The 18291-nt window shown below is 34.5% G+C and overlaps 6 protein-coding genes and 1 non-coding gene across 20 annotated transcripts in view; 5 read left to right on the forward strand and 2 right to left on the reverse strand.

Moving 5' to 3' along the window:
- The window catches only part of Ndf (Nucleosome-destabilizing factor), a 56487-nt gene extending 54791 nt beyond the window's left edge, over window positions 1-1696 (reverse strand). The window contains exons 1-5 of one of the 2 annotated variants that reach the window (XM_033478334.2): window positions 1555-1695; window positions 1421-1457; window positions 510-598; window positions 313-439; window positions 17-118 (exon numbers count right to left, since the gene is read on the reverse strand). In XM_033478334.2, the coding sequence (XP_033334225.1) occupies window positions 17-118; window positions 313-439; window positions 510-598; window positions 1421-1457; window positions 1555-1589 (390 nt within the window). In that variant the 5' untranslated portion in view covers window positions 1590-1695. Of the gene's footprint in view, window positions 1-16; window positions 119-312; window positions 440-509; window positions 599-1420; window positions 1458-1554 lie in introns of both variants that reach the window. The other variant, XM_076520205.1, reaches the window with a different exon arrangement.
- A 408-nt stretch (window positions 1697-2104) lies between these two features.
- Ndfip (Nedd4 family interacting protein) lies at window positions 2105-4519 on the forward strand. The gene is made up of 6 exons (XM_033478336.2): window positions 2105-2265; window positions 2690-2839; window positions 2902-3042; window positions 3116-3239; window positions 3307-3492; window positions 3575-4519. The coding sequence occupies exons 1-6, from the start codon at window positions 2239-2241 to the stop codon at window positions 3676-3678; spliced, it is 732 nt and encodes a 243-aa protein (XP_033334227.1). The 5' UTR covers window positions 2105-2238; the 3' UTR covers window positions 3679-4519.
- Window positions 4520-4686: 167 nt separating this feature from the next.
- On the forward strand, window positions 4687-4758 carry TRNAQ-CUG (transfer RNA glutamine (anticodon CUG)). The gene has a single exon. It is a non-coding gene; the product is annotated as a tRNA-Gln (tRNA).
- A 288-nt stretch (window positions 4759-5046) lies between these two features.
- On the forward strand, window positions 5047-7414 carry Cyp40 (Cyclophilin 40). The gene is made up of 6 exons (XM_076520206.1): window positions 5047-5291; window positions 5433-5570; window positions 5650-5948; window positions 6022-6156; window positions 6227-6481; window positions 6546-7414. Exons 1-6 carry the CDS (start codon window positions 5207-5209, stop codon window positions 6762-6764), a joined length of 1131 nt encoding a protein of 376 aa, XP_076376321.1. The 5' UTR covers window positions 5047-5206; the 3' UTR covers window positions 6765-7414.
- Cep97 (centrosomal protein 97kDa) lies at window positions 7283-13568 on the reverse strand. 10 transcript variants are annotated; one of them, XR_004491384.2, is made up of 16 exons: window positions 13436-13568; window positions 13288-13357; window positions 12881-13032; window positions 12557-12715; window positions 12347-12448; window positions 12060-12256; window positions 11725-11808; window positions 11336-11631; window positions 11085-11177; window positions 10376-10573; window positions 9694-10299; window positions 9477-9609; window positions 9186-9405; window positions 7824-9096; window positions 7568-7642; window positions 7283-7480 (listed from the first exon to the last, which is right to left on the reverse strand). XR_004491384.2 is itself a non-coding variant. In XM_033478229.2 (14 exons), exons 2-14 carry the CDS (start codon window positions 13298-13300, stop codon window positions 8512-8514), a joined length of 2802 nt encoding a protein of 933 aa, XP_033334120.1. In that variant the 5' UTR covers window positions 13301-13357; window positions 13436-13568; the 3' UTR covers window positions 7283-8511. The 10 variants fall into 10 exon arrangements, 6 of the variants coding, with proteins under 6 accessions (XP_033334120.1, XP_033334119.1, XP_033334123.1 ...); XR_004491382.2 differs by having other exon boundaries at window positions 7283-7990; window positions 8069-9096; XR_004491381.2 differs by having other exon boundaries at window positions 7283-7642.
- A 74-nt stretch (window positions 13569-13642) lies between these two features.
- tam (DNA polymerase gamma, catalytic subunit tam) lies at window positions 13643-17606 on the forward strand. 4 transcript variants are annotated; one of them, XR_013032980.1, is made up of 3 exons: window positions 13643-13783; window positions 13893-17483; window positions 17534-17606. XR_013032980.1 is itself a non-coding variant. In XM_076520203.1 (2 exons), exon 2 carries the CDS (start codon window positions 13915-13917, stop codon window positions 17413-17415), a length of 3501 nt encoding a protein of 1166 aa, XP_076376318.1. In that variant the 5' UTR covers window positions 13643-13783; window positions 13893-13914; the 3' UTR covers window positions 17416-17606. The 4 variants fall into 4 exon arrangements, 1 of the variants encoding a protein (XP_076376318.1); XR_013032979.1 differs by having other exon boundaries at window positions 17552-17606; XR_013032981.1 differs by having other exon boundaries at window positions 17558-17606.
- On the forward strand, window positions 17560-18195 carry LOC117224979 (putative RNA-binding protein EIF1AD). Its single transcript, XM_033478237.2, has 2 exons — window positions 17560-17830; window positions 17904-18195. Exons 1-2 carry the CDS (start codon window positions 17564-17566, stop codon window positions 18102-18104), a joined length of 468 nt encoding a protein of 155 aa, XP_033334128.2. The 5' UTR covers window positions 17560-17563; the 3' UTR covers window positions 18105-18195.
- Window positions 18196-18291: the final 96 nt, after the last annotated feature.

Genomic DNA, 18291 nt, shown 5'->3' on the forward strand with positions numbered 1-18291 from the left:
ATAATATGAACCTAACCTTACGAGGCTTAGGAGTCTTTACTACGCTCTTCTCCTTAGACATACTCTCTTCTTTAAGTCTGTCAAATAAGGAGTCAGGATCTAAGCCATCCTCAAACACCTGAAGCAAATAACATTGCTACATAGTAAAATTTATTTTATTTAGAAATCATGAGCTTAGCAATTTATTTGTATTTTATGTTATAAGTAAAAAGAAGTATGAATTGTGAGAATTTTATTTCCAAATCTGATCTTTCATAATAGTTAGGTAAACATATACAAAATCTATTATATGTTTATCGTTAAATAACTTACCTCTCCATTGGCAATAAACTCTTCTATTGCCTCTACTGCATCTTTAAATGCACCAGCTTTACTAGATTTTATAAGAGTCTCTTTGTATTCAAGATATGGTTTTATATTGGATTCCTCTATCCATGCGCTATAAGAAATATTACAGTAAGTTTAAGTAGCAATAAACGTGTAAGCTGAAATACATTATTCAAACTTACTAATTATTTGTTCCAAAGAAGAATATACATTGAACTGGCCCCTTCTTAGTATTCGTTGGTTTCTTTAAGTCCTTTGAAGGATTTGACACCTTAAGATGTCATGAGGAAGTTAATATATTTTATTTCTGAATATACTTTTTCAATAAAAGAAAAAGTAATGTGAAAAAACAGCAATACATTTAAAAAATAAATGTATAACGATCATATTTTTTACAAATAAACATCCTATATTATATGTACTCCATTTTAAAAACACTTTGGTGTTTCTCTATTTCAAAAGGTACAAATATAACTTTTATAAAATAAAACTCCATATATTAATTCGAACATTTGATGTTTCCGGTTTCTGTTATCGCGTTAATCATTCTATTAAGAAAAGAAATCTAGCAGACAGATCATGATAATTACATAAAAACATTCGATCCGTACTTATTCGCGTAGAAAGCAAATCGTAGTTACCGCGCGAATTATCTTCAACGTCTACTTAGTTTATTAATTCGAAAACGACTCCGAAATTGCTACTTGTTCGTTTCTCAAAGAGAAATAAAGAAGGTATTTCGAATTTAAAAATACATAATGTAAACATAAAAGTTTTACTCCATTTCGGAACATCGTGGCAAAAGTTATGAAATCGCGGAACGTAATTTAGGTTATATTTTCGTAGCCTGCGCGCCAATTTGAATTCGAAGGTCGGGTGTGGCGGGAGATATGCAATGCGGGCTAACAGTGGTGTTGATAAGAGTAAATTACGGATTCGTTCACGATTAAGGAACGTGGAATTCGAAAAAGAAGCTAGGAATCTATGCGGAACACGTTCCCGCCAAATATGATGGCCGCGTTTGACTTCGTGGCGCGTACAGTCAAGCAAAGTGTAGTTAACGCGGAACCGTTAGCAGTCAACTCGTACTTACCCGGCCAGGCCAAGGCGAAAATCCCTTCATCTTCGCCCTGAAATCCATAAAGACATCGATTAGTAATCACTGGCATATCGGTCACACTACTTCTATCAGAAGCATTCAATAATCAACACATTGCAGGTACGCACCATACTAAATCACCCAGTTTGAATACCTCCGACATTACAAAACTCTCTGACTCGTGTCACGATCGGCAAGCGACTGACTGACTAGTAGAGCGTCGTTTGTGCATGACGACGTGATCCAAATTACCCCCACCAAAGCACGTGACTCAAGCGAGCGTCCCTTTTCATCGTTTACATTTTTATTCTGAAAAGCAACGCTCTTAAATATATATGTGCGTTTGTTAATCGAATAAAGCGCGACATATCTTATAAAAGTTGTGATATCGAATAATCGGTAATTCGGAATCTTGTATTTCCGGCACAGGAAGATTCCGGTTCGTTAAACTCCCGTCCTACGACCTGGTTTACAACGATGAATCGCTGATAGCCAATAGGCGTTCATCTTGCAGTTCAATCTTTGTATCTATTACATCAAATTTAATTTAAATATATAAATTATTACACGGAAAATATAGCATTTAATGTATTGTTGGGAGCCTATTGTTGTTTGTTAATTATAAATATGTATCGCTTGCAACAAGCAATAAAAATAATAGACGTGACATTGTGACGAGGACTACCTCCACGACGGTACAGCCTAGCCAGCTGTCAGCCATCGATTGTAAGAACTTTTGCTGGCTTAGAGAGCAACGTTACGTATAAAAACAGCATTTTCCACAGTAGTTTTCACAGTATTTTGTGTGAAGAATGGATAATAATATTCGTTACAATATGGTATGTCCCACAAACAGCACCGATCACGACATATAATTTTCGTATCTAATATTTTGAAGACTACTGATTGGTTTACAATCCGTTGTCGACTGCCAGGAGCATCTTTTGTTTGATAAACGTACTGTACACGTACAAAATGATATTATCATACAATATGACGTAAATCGTGCACATGCATTCACAAACAAGACTCCAAAAGACATTGTTCCAATTGATTATCAATTGTTCATTTAAATGCGATCTTATACGAGAAATTGAATAAAACATTGTTACACTTCATTATATTGTTTTAATCACCTGAGCATTGTATAACCATGATGTAGAACTTCTGGTAGATCTAGATGAAGCACATTCTTACCAAGTAGTTTCAGAGATTGATGTTACTGATTCATTGTCAAAACAAGTATTTGCCATTATATTTCAGCCGCCACAGACAAACAATGATTCCAACGGGGAACCGTCGTGTCCAAATGAGATACCTACTTTAACTGTTTCATTACCTGTTATGCAGAATGACATAATGAGTCACTCAGGAAACATTGCTGCAGCACAAACTTCACTTGAATGTAGAATGGTATGATTCATTTTTGTAAAGCACTGTAGAATACATGGATACTTATTAATTGTTATTTCTAGGCTGACGGGGAAGAAATACCACCGCCCAAAGCAGATTTTTCAGCTCCTCCTCCTTATGAAGTAGCTACCAAATTGCCCAGTTACGAGGAAGTACAACGTGAAAAAACTTTACAGGGAGAACCCCATCCTCAAATACACATGGTACTTTAATATGGTCGCATCTGTCGATAGAATCTATTAACATAAAATTATTTGTTTTATGCTCTTTTCATAGCCTGGGAATATTAGAGCACCACAGCAACCATTAACAATCCTTGCTATAGACACCGAAGCTGCAGAAGGAGATCCAGAAAGTGGATTGCTTGGTACTGATTTTATGTTCTTTACAGCATTTTTGGGTAAGTTACAATTCGCATTTACCGTACAAGTTATTGCCTTCAATACATTGTTCCATATCTGTTACAGTTGCATTTTTATTCAATTGGATCGGATTTTTGCTTTTGATGTGCTTCTGTCACACAATTGCATCTCGATATGGAGCACTGTCTGGTTTTGGCTTATCATTGACAAAATGGACATTGATCGTGAAACATTCCACTGACCTTGCCTCTCATGAAAATTCATGGCTGTGGTGGTTGATAATGGGATTTGGTTTGTATCTTTTTGTATAATGCTAATGATAACACATACAGCATTGGTCGTATGAAACTAATAGAATGTATTTGAATTACAGGAGTACTGATTTGTGCACGAGCAATTGTGCAATATTTAAACATAAAACGTGGTTGGAGACTGTTGCCTGGAAGTGCTCAGGAACGTTTACTCTTTTTTTATTAAGCCATTAAAGCTGCACCTTTATCTAACTTGGCTTTAGAAGAAACAGTATTTCTATTTGGGGTTGTATTTGTACAATATATAACCACACTCTTCAAAAATAATACTTTGTATTGGCTACATATTATTCCATTACTAGAAAAGGAAGTTATTGAAATTAAACTATTTGCCAAATTCACTTAAATGTAAAACGAAATAAACGAGGCAGAGGAAAATAACGAACATGAAAATAATTTTTGCACACGATTTTATGTGTTATCATCATGTAAACGCATTAAAATGTAAATTTTTATTGCTCAAATAGTGTCGACGATCTTTTGATAAGGACTATTGTTAATTTGTCCATTGTTTGAATTAAACTTGAATTGCTTCTTTACATATGATACACCTATGTAAGTTCATTACTTATAAAATTGATGTTACGAGTACAAAAATTTATTTAAAGAAAAAATAAAGCGTATAAACACTATTTCCAGACAGGTATCAAAGTGTAAAAGTTCTAATAGTGATATTGTGTAATACACTCTAGCGTTAGATAAGCTTTTAGAATTTTGATTATACATGATCTGTGTATTGATAATCCGAATCGCTTGTTTGTATATTACGATAAAGAGGAAATTCTTATTGAATTTAAAGGTATAAGTTAATCATACAAAATATATACATATATCTATATATATATATGTATGTGTATGTATATATGTGTATATGTACAAACACATATAAATGTATTTAAGAAAGTAATGCAAAGCGATATACATTATATGTTATAATATCAAATCTTCATTGTTATATACTTATTACAACAATACAAAAACATTAGTATGTCCTACGTTTTTATCTATACCCGTGTTAATATATTATTCCTGCCATTATTAATTTAAGTACACACCATGAAATTTTACAAGTAAATAATCAAAAGTTGTTAATGATTCATACAATGTTATTATATTATTTTGTGTTGTAAATTTTTTACTCTGAATACTAAATCAGTAGAACATTTCCTTGAAAGGTTCCATGGTGTAATGGTTAGCACTCTGGACTCTGAATCCAGCGATCCGAGTTCAAATCTCGGTGGGACCTTCTCTCCTTTTTTACTTTATGCAATTATTGATGATAAACATTTTAAAAAAACTATTTTTGTATTTCAACTTAAAATGCATCTAAGATTTTTAGCTTTAAGAATTTTTTTGCTTCTACCAGAAAAGTTGTACGAATGTTTCATGCGTATTATTTAAAGTATAATGATGTAGACTTTTGCGAGTTCAACAGCAGCATTTTTATATCATTGTAAACATTTAAATATACGTAAATAGTATTGAGAAGAAATGTAAAATTGGTGTTCGACGGTGTTAAAATTGTTACGTTAGGCATGAATGATTTGTAAAGTCACTCGAATACACATAGTACAATACACACTATTCCATACTTATTAGAGGGCAGCACCACATTAATGATTCACTACAGTAGTTAAGCAGGCAAACAATTTTCAAAAACAATTTCATAGATGGATATACGTATTAAATAAAAGATGGAAGATTCACTACAGAATCAAGCTGTTACAAATAAAGACAATCCAATTGTTTTCTTGGATATAGCTATCGAATCCGAGAAAGGTAAATCATAACATAGGGTTAAAAATCATTTAGCAGTAGAACTCATCTATTGTCAAAACCTTGTACTGTCTTTTTATAACTATTAACAAGAAATTTATTTTCTTGAATACTATTGGTCATGTAAACACTATTATAATGTAGTTGGAAGAATAGTGATAGAGCTGTATAAGGATGTTGTACCAAGGACAGCAGAAAACTTCCGTGCCCTGTGCACCGGAGAGAAAGGTACAGGAATTTATGGGAAGAAATTACATTACAAAGGATCAATATTCCATAAAGGTATAACAAATTGAAGTAATATTTGATGAAGGTAATATAAAAGATAATATACTTCATGATACAATATTTGTGTGCTTAGTATTACCACAGTTTATAATCCAAGGTGGAGATATAATAAATTTCAATGGAACAAGCGGAGAAAGCATATATGGAAAACTATTTGAGGATGAGAATTTTACGCTCTCCCATTCTTCTGCGGGATTGTTAAGTATGGTAAACAAAGGTGTTTCAAATAGCAATAGCTCTCAATTTATCATTACAATTTCGCCTAGTATACACTTAGACAATACCAATGTAGTTTTTGGAAAAGTTGTAAAAGGCATGGGTGTTGTACACGAAGTATCTCATGTCGCTACAATAAAGGATGTACCAACCGAGGTAAAGAAATTAAATTTTTCTTTTTTTTTTTAATTTAGAGTATCTTAGTAATTTGGATACATTTCAATTTTAGAAAATCTGTATAATTGACTGCGGCGAAATAAAGCCAGGCCAAGATTGGGGTTTAGAGGAGAATGATGGTACAGAGGATGTTTTCTCACCGTGGCCAGACGATTGGGATTATGCTATAAAATCGAAAGAATCTGATGCAAGTATCATGTTCAAAGAAAATTTATCATATAGAAAAAACTTTTCTGACAATGGTCATACATTTACAGCACAAGTATGTTATGGAGGTTATTCAAAAAATAAAAGATTCGGGAAATTATTACTTTTCAAAAAAAAATTATGTAGACGCAGGTAGAAAATATAAAAAAGCATTACGTTACTACAAGTGGATGACTAAAACTGTGGACACATCAAATTCTTCTGATGAGTTAATGACAAATATTAAAATAGTCATACTACTTAATCTAGCAGCTGTTAAATTAAAGAAAAAGAAATACCGTGAAGCATTGAAGCTATGTACAGATGTAAGGGTTTGCAGAATATTCAGAATGTAACTGTATTGTTTCTTAACATTGATCTTTTGCACAGGTTCTGCAAATGGATAAGAACAATAGTAAAGCATTATTTCGTAAAAGTCAAGCATATATGGGGTTAAATGAGTATGATTATGGCTTAAGAGAATTAAAACAAGCACTGCAAGGCTCACCTAATAATAAAGATATTTTAATGGAAATGGAGAAAGTTAAAAAAGTTATGGATTCGTACTTAGTGCTTGAAAAAGCATCGTGTCAAAGAATGTTCAAATAGAACCAAAGTATTTTCTAAAAGATTTGTAAATATATGATAATCTTATATATATATATATACTTTTAATTTAAAATATATATTTTAAATTAAAAGTAATGAATATATAATAACTACTTTTATATAAATTATAAATAATATTTAACGTATTTTGTAAACTTGTCGTACATGATATATGTTTTAATATATCATTTAATGTTGATATTTTGTTATGGAAAATTGATTAAAATGTAAAATTAAAAAATCGATGTGGAAACATGTATTTTCTTATGTAAACAAATTTGTAATATTGCGTATACCACATAATGATAAATATATTGCTCAGGTATTTGCAGTAATTACTTTCTAATAATTTGATCAATTAGATCTATTTATAGTGGGAACAATTGATATTCTTCCTCATAATTCGTACACGAGATTCATAGTTCTTCTGACTGTATTAAAACATTATTTACAAATAATGAAAACTAATACTAAAAAAAAAAGAGAAACAAAATCTTGAAACAAATTTTAACCCAATATTCTGTGTATGCAACTCATTTATTGAACACTTATATCAAGTTTTTAACAAGTCAAAGTGTTAAAATGTTGTATGCGACACATGACAAAAATATGTCACACAAAATAAATGCTATGGTATTATTTTAGTAGGAGCTCACACGTAGTTTGTTGCGTTATAGTAGTAATCCTAGAACGTGAGTTCTTTTTATATCTAAATACTGTAAATAAAAAACAGATGTGTAAAGTTCACGCACATATGAAAGGTTGCTAAATGCAATCTTCTTTCGTTATAATTAAAAACTCACGCTTCTTTTCAACAATTTAATTATCTGTTTTCGTTGAAAGGTATTCTGTTTCTTTGTTTTAATAACACTGTATACCTATGTAACAAGTTTTAGTTAATTATCTACAGCAGTTACAAGCATAGGAGTTATTGCAGTGACTAGATTAAAAATGACTCTGTTACTAACTACCATCTCCAGCACTATCATTTTTCTCTAGATCTCGCATCTCTTAAAGAAATAGTAAATAAATAAATAAGAAAATAAATAGAATAATTACCTATATAAATGTTATTCAGGCAACGTCTTAACAAAACCGAAAATTCTTCTGCCACTTACAAGGAATGCATTTATATATCAAAATTCACTTCTATGACTCTACAGCTATTTCGATCTGGAAACTGACGAACGACATGGGAATGTATGATGCCAAGCGCGTAGTTCATCCTGTACAATAACATTTTTTGTAATTTTAAGAAGGGGCAAAGTTTTTCGTTTACGATACACAACGTTATTCATACACACTTTGTACATCGATGAAATTTTCAGGAGCCAGATATGTGGACGGAAAATTTTTCAAAATTGCTTCAATGACCACGATGTACGACGTTACATGATAAAATTGTTTAGCGACGTGACTTTTTAAAATTATGCGACTAGTACTTGTTCAGTTTTTAATTGTTTATCTCGAAAAGTTTTTGAACTTCCGAGTAAAGTATCACATCCTTCTTGATTATAAACTGTAGGAAATACATGCGACTAAAATCATAAAACTTTGTTGTCTGAATACGATAAAAGCTATTTTGTAATTTATATACAGTGAGCATTTTTTAGTTAGATATCGTTTTCATTTCTGTGTTAAACACGGTTCGCTGTAATTCGTAATTTCTTTTTCATTATTTCTATTTCAAACTCATGACTTTGCACCTTCACTTTCTCGAGTATTCTCTCTTGCGTGCTTTTGTAAATTAAGCTTGTTCTATTTCAAATTCTTCAGGGCTCTCCTCTTTATCGAGATTTTGGCCATTTTCCGACGTGATTTCTGTCTCGATTAAATTGTGCAACTCTTTACACAAGGTTTCCTCGCAAACCTCGCCATTTATGACAGTATTATCGATTACATCGTATTCTTTTGTCCCGTCGATACACGCTACATCTTTAAACTCAGGATCCCCAATTTCTTCACAGCTTTTAAACATTTCTGCGTGTTCGTTTGAATTCATTAGTTCAGGATTCTCATTAGAATTTAATATATCGGTATTAACTTCGTCGTCTGTCGTGTCGGTGGACTGAGAGACCTTCTTCAGTACACTGTCGATAAGATTAGACGCAAAACTTTTGTTCTCATTGCCTTCATGAATCGTTTGATGGATTGGCAATGTCTGTGGTCTATGCGGTCGTGTATAAGGAAATGTGTTTTCCTCGCCTGCTGGTGTATGAACAGCAGAAATTTCAGTTTGCGTTGCGACAGCGTTATCAATCAGATTTTGTTTCGTTTGCATGTTCGACATGCATCGTTTTATTTCTGACATGGAATCTTGTAATTGTTGAACCTGAAGATGAATCAATTTCGTAATAATTATTCAATGCATTCAATCGAAATTTATATAAGTACATTGCAATTACATAATTTGAACTTTACCTGAGTATGTAATAAATTACATGTCTGCGCTAAATTGGTTACAACGTCTACATTTTGTGCAAGGTTTTCGTTTTCATTATTCGCAGACTCTCGATTAGTAGTAGGCTGCAGACTAACAACTTTTTTCCATAATGCATTAATCGCTTGCATTTGTAATAACTGTAACTTATGCTCGCTTTCTAAAGCTGTTCTAGTAGCCTCCATGTCGGTAGAAAGTTTCCTAAAAGATTAACATTTTGTACAATATTCTAATTAACTGACTGATGAAGAATAAAGAAATGTTAATCCTACTCAATATATTTGACAGTCCTCATCATTTCAATAGTCTTCAGAACATTAGTTGCCTTTTTATTAAGATTCCTAGTATGGTAGCCTCTCCACATCCTTTGGATGCATATTGCTGCTTTTTCAGCTTCATCTTGATCTGCTTTAAAAAATGGTGAAAATAATAACGAGAAAAAACTCTGCAACACCTTGATCATTTTTATATCCTGAAAAACCTTCTCACCTTTGTTACTATCTTCTTGTCTTCTTTGGATTGCCCTGTTGCGAATACTGTCCAATTTTGCTTGGCATACTTCGCTATCCTCGTCGCTACTCTGAGTAGCATTACCTGCGTCTCCATCTCCGCTTTTCTTAATTAAACTACTTTTAAGTTTATCATTTGCGCTTTTGGGCCTTTGTATGCTTCTGCCTAGATTTGGTGAATTCTTTGTACTTCGTCTTCCTGGTAACGTTTTACTTTGGACATAATTATTAATTTTCACACTATGCGGGCATTTATTACTAGGATTCGTAACAATAGGCTTAGCGATACTTGGTTTCCCAATATTACAATTGGTTGCAGAGTTACTTTTTACAAGCGCATTCGCTTTTATAGCGCTGAGATTCGTTTTCGCCATTGGGTTTACTGTATTTATTATGGGAATGGCCTTGCCATCTCCATCGGTCATGGGTTTACTGGGCATCGTAATTTGGCACGGTGATGTTAATTTACTTGGTGGTGTTTTCGCTAACACACGAGAAAGACCAGACGGTGGGCGAAAGTCTGGGCTCATAAGAGATTCTGGAACAGGCACCAATTTTGTCGCAGCCTGCAAAGGACTAGATGTTTCTGGAAACGAAACATTATTATTATTATTATATATTATAAACAATGGTAAATACTTTTCTCTTCACTCTCAATGTACCTTCAATACTTGCAACAGGATTACTCGATAACTTATTATTTAATGTGCCACATAGCATGTTCGGATCCAAACTTTGTGTCATTAATGTTTCATGTTCTTCGTTTAAAAGAGTATGGCATGAAGAAACCATGGCATCAGTATGGCAACTAGTTATCATTCTGTCTGGAGATCGTATTCTTAATGAATTTCTCGATGTACCTAGTTAAGTATCATGCATTTTATATGTTTGTAATTTATCTTATAAGGTATTGTGTGTTTTGTTATGCTCATGTTGGATGGGGCTAGCTTTGCTAGCAGAAGCGTGCAAATGATATCTGACTAAAGACTAGACAAACAATAGAAGAATTGTGAACTACGTGAAATGTATTTCCAAATCGTCAAACGATAATTTGCTAACCAAATCTTCTAATTAGCATGTATTATCATAACATTTTAACGTTTCATCTTTCATTCTCCAAAGTCATTAGCGCTATAAGCTCAAAAAAGCAATTGTAAAAACATACTACATACTAGGCATGAGAGATAGAAACATGTGCATCAATCTAAGGTAAAATTTGTTTATAATGTATAACAGTATTCTCTCAGACATTATTAACATTATTTTTAGCATGAGCTTTTCTAACATAGAAATGCAGTTCTCAGATTTTTACACATGTCCGCAACGCAGTTATAGCCGTATGTGATATATCCTCATTCTGACTTTGGATACCTTTACAAGGTGAATGGCACACACAGTACTTTGCTTCGTAAAATTTTGGTGACTGTAAGCATTTATCTTCATAGTATGTCAACATTGGCGCAACTAGAGAAAACACATTATAACTAGAACATGTATAATGTGCATGACGACTGGAAAGTGTACATCACTACTAGTCCACGATTACAGATAGAAATGGAGAAATTTGATTCCTGATTGTATTTAGAAGAATTAAGAAAACCTTAAGGATTAATTGGACTCACTGGCACGTCTAGGAGAACTTGTCCTGATATGACTAAGTCTACGCCTAGTGGCTGGAGAAGGACTCATTCCGACGCTACTCAAGCTGTGCACACTTCCAGTGTCGCTTTGTTGATTTAATTGCTGCTGATGATGTTGTGCTTTACTCAAAATCAGCCTAAGCTTCCTGTCGGTCTCGTTTTCTAGGGATTCACCAGAGAGAGGGCAGACAGATGCTAAGTATTGAGCAAGCAGTGCATGTTCACCAACACGGAATTGTCTACCGCGTCCCTGAGAATATAGCCACTCTGCCTTTAAACTGAGTGACCATAATTTAAAATCAATTTTGACTTTTGGACCTTTGGTACTGCTACATTATAAGTATTTATAATATCTTCAAGAAAAGACCTACCTTTCGATAGGATCAACAGGATAGCCATCAATTGATATTAAGCTCATACACCAATTGATAACAAAAGGACGATAGTCAAACCCACTATTAGCTATTTGTTAAGAAGAATAAGCTATAGCTGTAAGTCTACTGTTAGTATAAACATTTTCTTTTTGTGTGTAGCTTTCTACAAGCATGATATTTTATGATAAAGAGTAATTCTAAAATAATACTGAATATAGTAAAATATCACATCTTTCTGTCTATGTCATATATAAAAGAACATCTTTAGTATGCTACTAATCCATCTCTAACATCTAGATGGAGATATAAAACATATATAATAAAAAGGATACATACTATTACCTGCCATACTGACACATGGATTATTGGCAATTGAGAAATGGATCAAGTTTTTTAGATTAGCTAAATGTGACATTTCATTTAAATCAGTAATGTTGTTATTTGCCAATGTAAACGTTTCTAACGAAGTAGGTAAATAGCGTTCACATTGCCGCAATGTTATGATGCGATTGTTATGCAAGAAAAGTTCCTAAAATGTTAGGATCATCGATGGTTAATAAACTCCCAATTAACATAAATACAAGAATGAATAAATTACAATAAATTTAAGAAACATTACCTTTAAATTTTTTAAATATGAAATGTCTGAGATGTGGCTGATACTGTTCTCAGACAAATCTAGATGTTCCAATTTGGTATTTGTGTGTAAATGTTCAATAGACTATATAAATTAATGCATTATTAGAAATCTTGTATAATGATTATCTTATAATATTACTTATTCGCTGCAAGAGTGATACCATAAAAACAAAGTGTGTAAATTATATACCTTTATATTGTTGCCAGCTAAGCAGAGAGTTTGTAAATTTATCATATCCTTTATTCCTTCTATGGTTAAGATACCATTATTTGCTAAATTCAAAGTTACAAGATTATGTAACTTTGATACACCATACATCCGTAATAATTGGTTTCTTACAATTGAAAGCTGAAATTTTATATCTATCAGCACTAAGGATAATTATTTATTTATCAGACAATGTGTTGCTGTTAACATGTCAATGAAAGATACATGTAACAAGACACTGTACCATAATGTAAAAATATACAGGAACAAATTGTATGCATAAGTTGTCATATTTAAATACATTACCTTCGTAATTCTATGATAAGAATCAAGATTATCCAGACGCTGGAGCTCATTGTCGTCTAAGATCAATGTACTGATATCTGCATCCGACGGACAACGGGAGAGTTTTTTAAGTCCCTGACCGCTTAAATCAAGTGTCTCGCAGGCCGAGGATTCTGCGGAAAGAAATAATTCTACCATTATTCTTGCTAAACTCATCGAAACTTGTAAAAGTTTCCACGCGACACACGACGAGAAATGTCAAATGTGACAAGCACGAAACCGCAATGAAATTATACTGTTTTTACGCGTACACCGTATGAATAATCATCATCGTAAAAAACGAGATCACGTTAAAAACTTTCAAAACATTTCTACCGTGATTATTTCATGAAAAAGTCATCAAATATGCATATTAAATTCACACTAACCCGTCGAAGCCATGATGAACACAATAAACTGGCAGACGCTACGAAGATGTCGTCGTGATCACTGTGCTGCCTAACAGAAATGCATATGCAGATGTTTAGAAAACATATTAAATAATTATTTTTATTCTGTGTTGAAATAACAATGTACCCATGTGTATTTTATCGATGCATTTCATTCAACAGCGTTTATTCTATCATATGTTCATATGATATATAAATTTTGATATTATAATTAATACTTTTTTCTGTTAATAACAGGTATTTCCGATATTGATAGATTTTATAGAAAATGCTGTCACATTTAACGTATGGATATGTATTTGTCTTTTGATATCAATTTATGCACACAAGGTGCGAAGTTTTGAAATTGCGCCTCCGAAGGTTCAACATGGCGATGCTGAAGTTTAAAATGTATGACATGTGTAACTTCGTTTAAGTTTATTAAATTTATCGATTTGTCGTTTACTATTTTCTGACTAATATTAACAATCAGCAGGTAAGATTTTACTTAATATGGGTTTATTATTAAAAAATTTGTAGCATGCACTGAAAATAATAAAGTCACGTGTTGAGCACATTGCCACTTATTATGAAATCGTTAACAGAGTTGTAAACAGTAACTTGGAAATGAAAAGTGTTACTAATCATTGCAAATCTGCCGTCACGAAGTATACTAAAGTCACTGAATGGAAATATGTTGTGAAGAAAATTTTTCGAGATGGGAAGTGGCATAGGGTGAAAGAAAGTCCAAAAAACCTAACCTCTCGGACAAGTGCCTACAAAGAAGAAAATAACAACAAAAATGTGGAAGTTCTGGATGACAACATAAGAATCAATGCGATTAATATGCAAATGCTTTCAAAACCGTTACATGAACAAATATTTAAGAATTTTTCTACGCAAGAAATATCCACTGATGAAAAGAATTCTATAAAAAATGATTTAAATTCGTATGGAATAAAAACTGAAGATGCAACTAGATATCCAAATGTAAATCTTAAATTACCTCCTTTGGAAGGTAATGACATAGAGCAACATTTTTATAATATTGGTGAAGCCCAAGTTAAACCTTATTTAACAATTATTAAAGATATTATGAAAGATATTCCTAAAATGCCAGATCGATGGATATTGAAAGAAGGCTGGGTCAGGTATACAGTTAATGGAGCAGAATCTGTAGACTATCCATTAGAGGATGGTATGATTTTTGATACAGAAGTTTGTATGAAAGAAGGCCCTCTACCAATAATTGCCACTGCGGTAACTAATAAAGCATGGTACGGATGGGTATCAAAGTCTTTAATGGATGGTGTAAGTACACAGTTCAAGGGGCAGCAGTTCACTATGGACCAATTGATACCAATAGAAAGCAAATCCACAGAACTCGGAGAGAGATTAAATAGCTACCACAAGAAACCAAAAATTTTAGTAGGTCATAATGTATCGTTTGATAGGAGCAAGATCAAAGAACAGTTTTGGCTAAATTCCACAGGATTAAGATTTGTTGACACGATGTCGCTACATATATCTGTTGGTGGAGTTAGTAGCTATCAAAGAGGAATTTTAAATGGGACGAGAAACACCAGTGAGAAGTTGAATTTGCAGATGCAAACCTGTTTAAACAGCCTAGCAGAGGTCCATAAATTTTACTGCGGATATGAAATAGATAAGGAGATCAGAAAAGTATTTATGGAAGGGACTCTGAGGGATGTAAAAACAGATTTCAATTCTTTGATGACCTATTGTGCAAATGATGTGCTTGCGACATATAACGTGTTACGGATTTTATTTCCTATTTTCCAGGAAAGATTTCCCCATCCTGTTACTTTGGCAGGAATGCTGGAGCTTGGAACAGCATACTTGCCCACAAATTCAAATTGGCAGAAATACATAGATGAGTCAGAGTCAACATTCGAAGACTTAAATTATGAAACTAAATTTATTTTGGCTCAGAGAGCCAACGCTGTGTGTCATCTTATGCATAATGAAAAGTATAAAGAAGATCTATGGATGTGGGACGAAGACTGGAGCACTAATAAGATGAAATTAAAATCTTCTGCAGCATACGAAAAACTCAAAAAGAAGTATGTACCACCGACTACAGAAAACGAAAAGACTGATGCACAGAAGTATCTTACAGACGACGAAGACGAGGAGGATCCTTTAGAGAAGGAGTTTGGCTATTTAAAAGAAACAAGAAAGCTTCTATCTGCTAGGCTGCCACATATGCCAGGCTATCCAGCATGGTACAGGAAACTTTGCCCCAAACTCAGTGATAAGGACTGGGCTCCGGGTCCACAGAATTTAAGCATTTCCATGAAAATTGCTCCAAAGCTCTTGAACCTCACATGGGAACACTATCCTTTGCACTACATAAGAGACAAAGGCTGGGGAATCTTGGTACCTTTTAAGGACGGCACAGATGTAGAAACTAAGATACCCATAAAGCAGCTATTGACCCAGTGTTCTTCAAGAGTTTCAGAATATTCCACTGAGGAACTAGATTATATAATGATGACCCTCGACAAAGATGTAGAAGACACTTTACACAAGCCAGATTATTCGTACAAGAAGAAGAATAAGAAAAAGAATGAACAAGACGTTGATATTAGCAAAGTCTACAAAGGTAGCGCAGTTTGGTGCGACGTAGTCATAGATGGCTGTTGCTATTTTCTCAAGTTGCCACACAAGGACGGAGCAGACAACAATGTGGGCAATCCTATGGCGAAAGATTTTTTAAACAAGTTTTCCGAAAATGTACTTGCTGGATCGGATAGCAGTGCGGCAGAGATATTGAGGATAACTAAAATGCTCTCCTACTGGAGGAATAACAGAGACAGGATAATGTCACAATTTGTAATATGGTTCGACAACTCTCATTTACCATATACCGTCCAGGATATTGGAAAGTCGTTTCGCTATGGGGCAATTGTACCACTGGTAATCGTAACAGGGACGTTAACAAGGCGAGCAGTTGAATCCACTTGGATGACTGCTTCCAATGCTCACGAGGAACGTATTGGCTCCGAGTTGAGAGCCATGATACAAGCACCTCCAGGATACAATATCGTCGGAGCCGACGTAGACAGCCAGGAATTGTGGATCTCATCCTTGTTAGGAGATGCTTATTATAAAAAAATTCACGGAGCTACACCCTTCGGTTGGATGACCCTGATAGGCACTAAGTCGAACGAAACAGACATGCACAGTGTCACAGCCAAAGCTGTAGGGATATCAAGGCACCAGGCAAAGATTATCAATTATGCTAGGATCTATGGTGCAGGACAAAAGTTTGCAGAGAGACTTCTGAAGCAGTTTAACCCATCTATGACGTCCTCCGAGGCTGTATCCAAGTCTAAAAGGATGTTCACTATGACTAAAGGCAAGAGAATCTACAGACTGAAGAAAGAGTACCATGACTTTGATATAGATGATGTAGATTATTCCAGTTACAACGCGTTTCAGATAGCCAAGATATTTGGTAAAACATTGCCAGAGGTGTTTGAGAGAGGCAAATGGGTAGGTGGTTCAGAGTCAGCCATGTTCAATAGGCTGGAGGAGATCGCTGAGAGTCCTCATCCTGTTACCCCTTTCTTGAACTCTAGGCTAACCAAAGCCTTGGAGATGGACATCAACAGCAGCGGTCTGCCCACGAAAGTGAATTGGGTGGTTCAAAGCGGTGCAGTTGATTTCCTCCACTTAATGCTGGTCTCAATGAAGTGGCTAATGAAGGACAACATAAGGTTCTGCTTGTCCTTTCACGACGAGGTCAGATACCTCGTCCCATCACAGTATAAATACAATGCAGCTCTTGCCATGCACGTTACCAATCTTCTGACTAGATGTTTCTGCGCTTCAAAAGTGGGCATGAAGGATCTTCCAATGTCGGTGGCATTTTTCACCTCGGTGGAGGTGGACACGGTTCTGCGCAAAGAGTCCAAGGACAATTGCAAGACGCCCTCCAACTCTGGAGGTTTGGAAAATGGATACGATATTCCTCCAGGGGAGAGCTTAGACATATTTGACACCATAAAGAAATCTGAAGGCTCGTTCGGCCCCTGGCACGATAAGAATGAAGACGAGCAGATCTCTGATGATGAGGCGATTAGGATCAAAGGGGCACAATAAGTGTCTTTGGTCGAAATACTAATTTCAGTTGTACTCGTCGAACTGATATCAATCGCGTGCCAAATGATGTGAATATTTTTATATTGATTTAAGAAAGAAATAGTTTAGTTTTTGTTAGTTTTTGGTACCTTCAAAGTTACAGATCAGGATGTCGAAAGCAACCAAACGCAAACATGTTGTTAAGGAGGTAGCCGTGTTGAGTGTTCCCACAGAATCACAGTCTGTTGTGCGAATACTCGAATCCCGTGGCAACAATCTTCACGAAGTCGAGGACTCCACTGGGGATCAGTATCTTGTGTCAATGCCGACAAAGTTCAGGAGGAATATCTGGGTCAAGAGGGGTGATTTCGTGCTGGTAGAACCGATACCGGAGGGGGACAAGGTCAAAGCAGAGATTGTCAAGATATTAACACGAGTATGCTTCTCTCTCCAAATACTTATAAATTACTTATTACGGAGCGATTGGAGAAACGGAATTTATTTTTCAGGAGCATCAGAGGTGGTACCGATCTCAGAACTGCTGGCCAAAGGAGTTCGACGATTCATCGGGTTCAGATGAAAAGAACAAAAATGACGAAAACAGCGACAGCGAAGAAGACGATATTTTTGTAAATACAAATAGATTACCGCCCAATAGAATAGAAGATGTCAGCGAATCGAGTTCCGACGATTCTGATGATTCTGTGTGATATTTTCATCACGATATTGCAAATAATATGTACATATCTATGAAACACCGTACACGCTGAAACATGTAATAAAATAGGTTTCTTACTCGCATTTTACTACCAATTATTTTGCGACAATTAATATATTCTCGGCAGAGAAAGAAAAAGAAAATGTTGTTCGGTTTGACGTAAATGCACGTTATCAAAA

Source organism: Megalopta genalis, chromosome 3, assembly GCF_051020955.1.
Source record: "Megalopta genalis isolate 19385.01 chromosome 3, iyMegGena1_principal, whole genome shotgun sequence".
Classification (NCBI taxonomy): domain Eukaryota; kingdom Metazoa; phylum Arthropoda; class Insecta; order Hymenoptera; family Halictidae; genus Megalopta; species Megalopta genalis.

What these genes read in the sequence shown, in the direction of transcription:
- Cep97 (XM_033478228.2), bottom strand. An exon ending in GTGCCATTCACCTTGTAAAG is followed by an intron (nt 10,574 to 11,084) that starts GTATCCAAAGTC and finishes ATACTTAACTAG; the next exon opens with GTACATCGAGAAATTCATTA. An exon ending in AGGACTGTCAAATATATTGA is followed by an intron (nt 9,406 to 9,476) that starts GTAGGATTAACA and finishes TTAATCTTTTAG; the next exon opens with GAAACTTTCTACCGACATGG.
- Ndfip (XM_033478336.2), top strand. Translation starts at nt 2,239, where the DNA reads ATGGATAATAATATTCGTTACAATATG. An exon ending in CCCATCCTCAAATACACATG is followed by an intron (nt 3,043 to 3,115) that starts GTACTTTAATAT and finishes CTCTTTTCATAG; the next exon opens with CCTGGGAATATTAGAGCACC. An exon ending in GTTCTTTACAGCATTTTTGG is followed by an intron (nt 3,240 to 3,306) that starts GTAAGTTACAAT and finishes TATCTGTTACAG; the next exon opens with TTGCATTTTTATTCAATTGG.
- tam (XM_076520203.1), top strand. Translation starts at nt 13,915, where the DNA reads ATGAAAAGTGTTACTAATCATTGCAAATCTGCCGTCACGAAGTATACT.
- LOC117224979 (XM_033478237.2), top strand. Translation starts at nt 17,564, where the DNA reads ATGTCGAAAGCAACCAAACGCAAACATGTTGTTAAGGAGGTAGCCGTG. An exon ending in TTGTCAAGATATTAACACGA is followed by an intron (nt 17,831 to 17,903) that starts GTATGCTTCTCT and finishes TTTATTTTTCAG; the next exon opens with GAGCATCAGAGGTGGTACCG.
- Cyp40 (XM_076520206.1), top strand. Translation starts at nt 5,207, where the DNA reads ATGGAAGATTCACTACAGAATCAAGCTGTTACAAATAAAGACAATCCA. An exon ending in AGCTATCGAATCCGAGAAAG is followed by an intron (nt 5,292 to 5,432) that starts GTAAATCATAAC and finishes ATTATAATGTAG; the next exon opens with TTGGAAGAATAGTGATAGAG. An exon ending in TAAAGGATGTACCAACCGAG is followed by an intron (nt 5,949 to 6,021) that starts GTAAAGAAATTA and finishes TTTCAATTTTAG; the next exon opens with AAAATCTGTATAATTGACTG.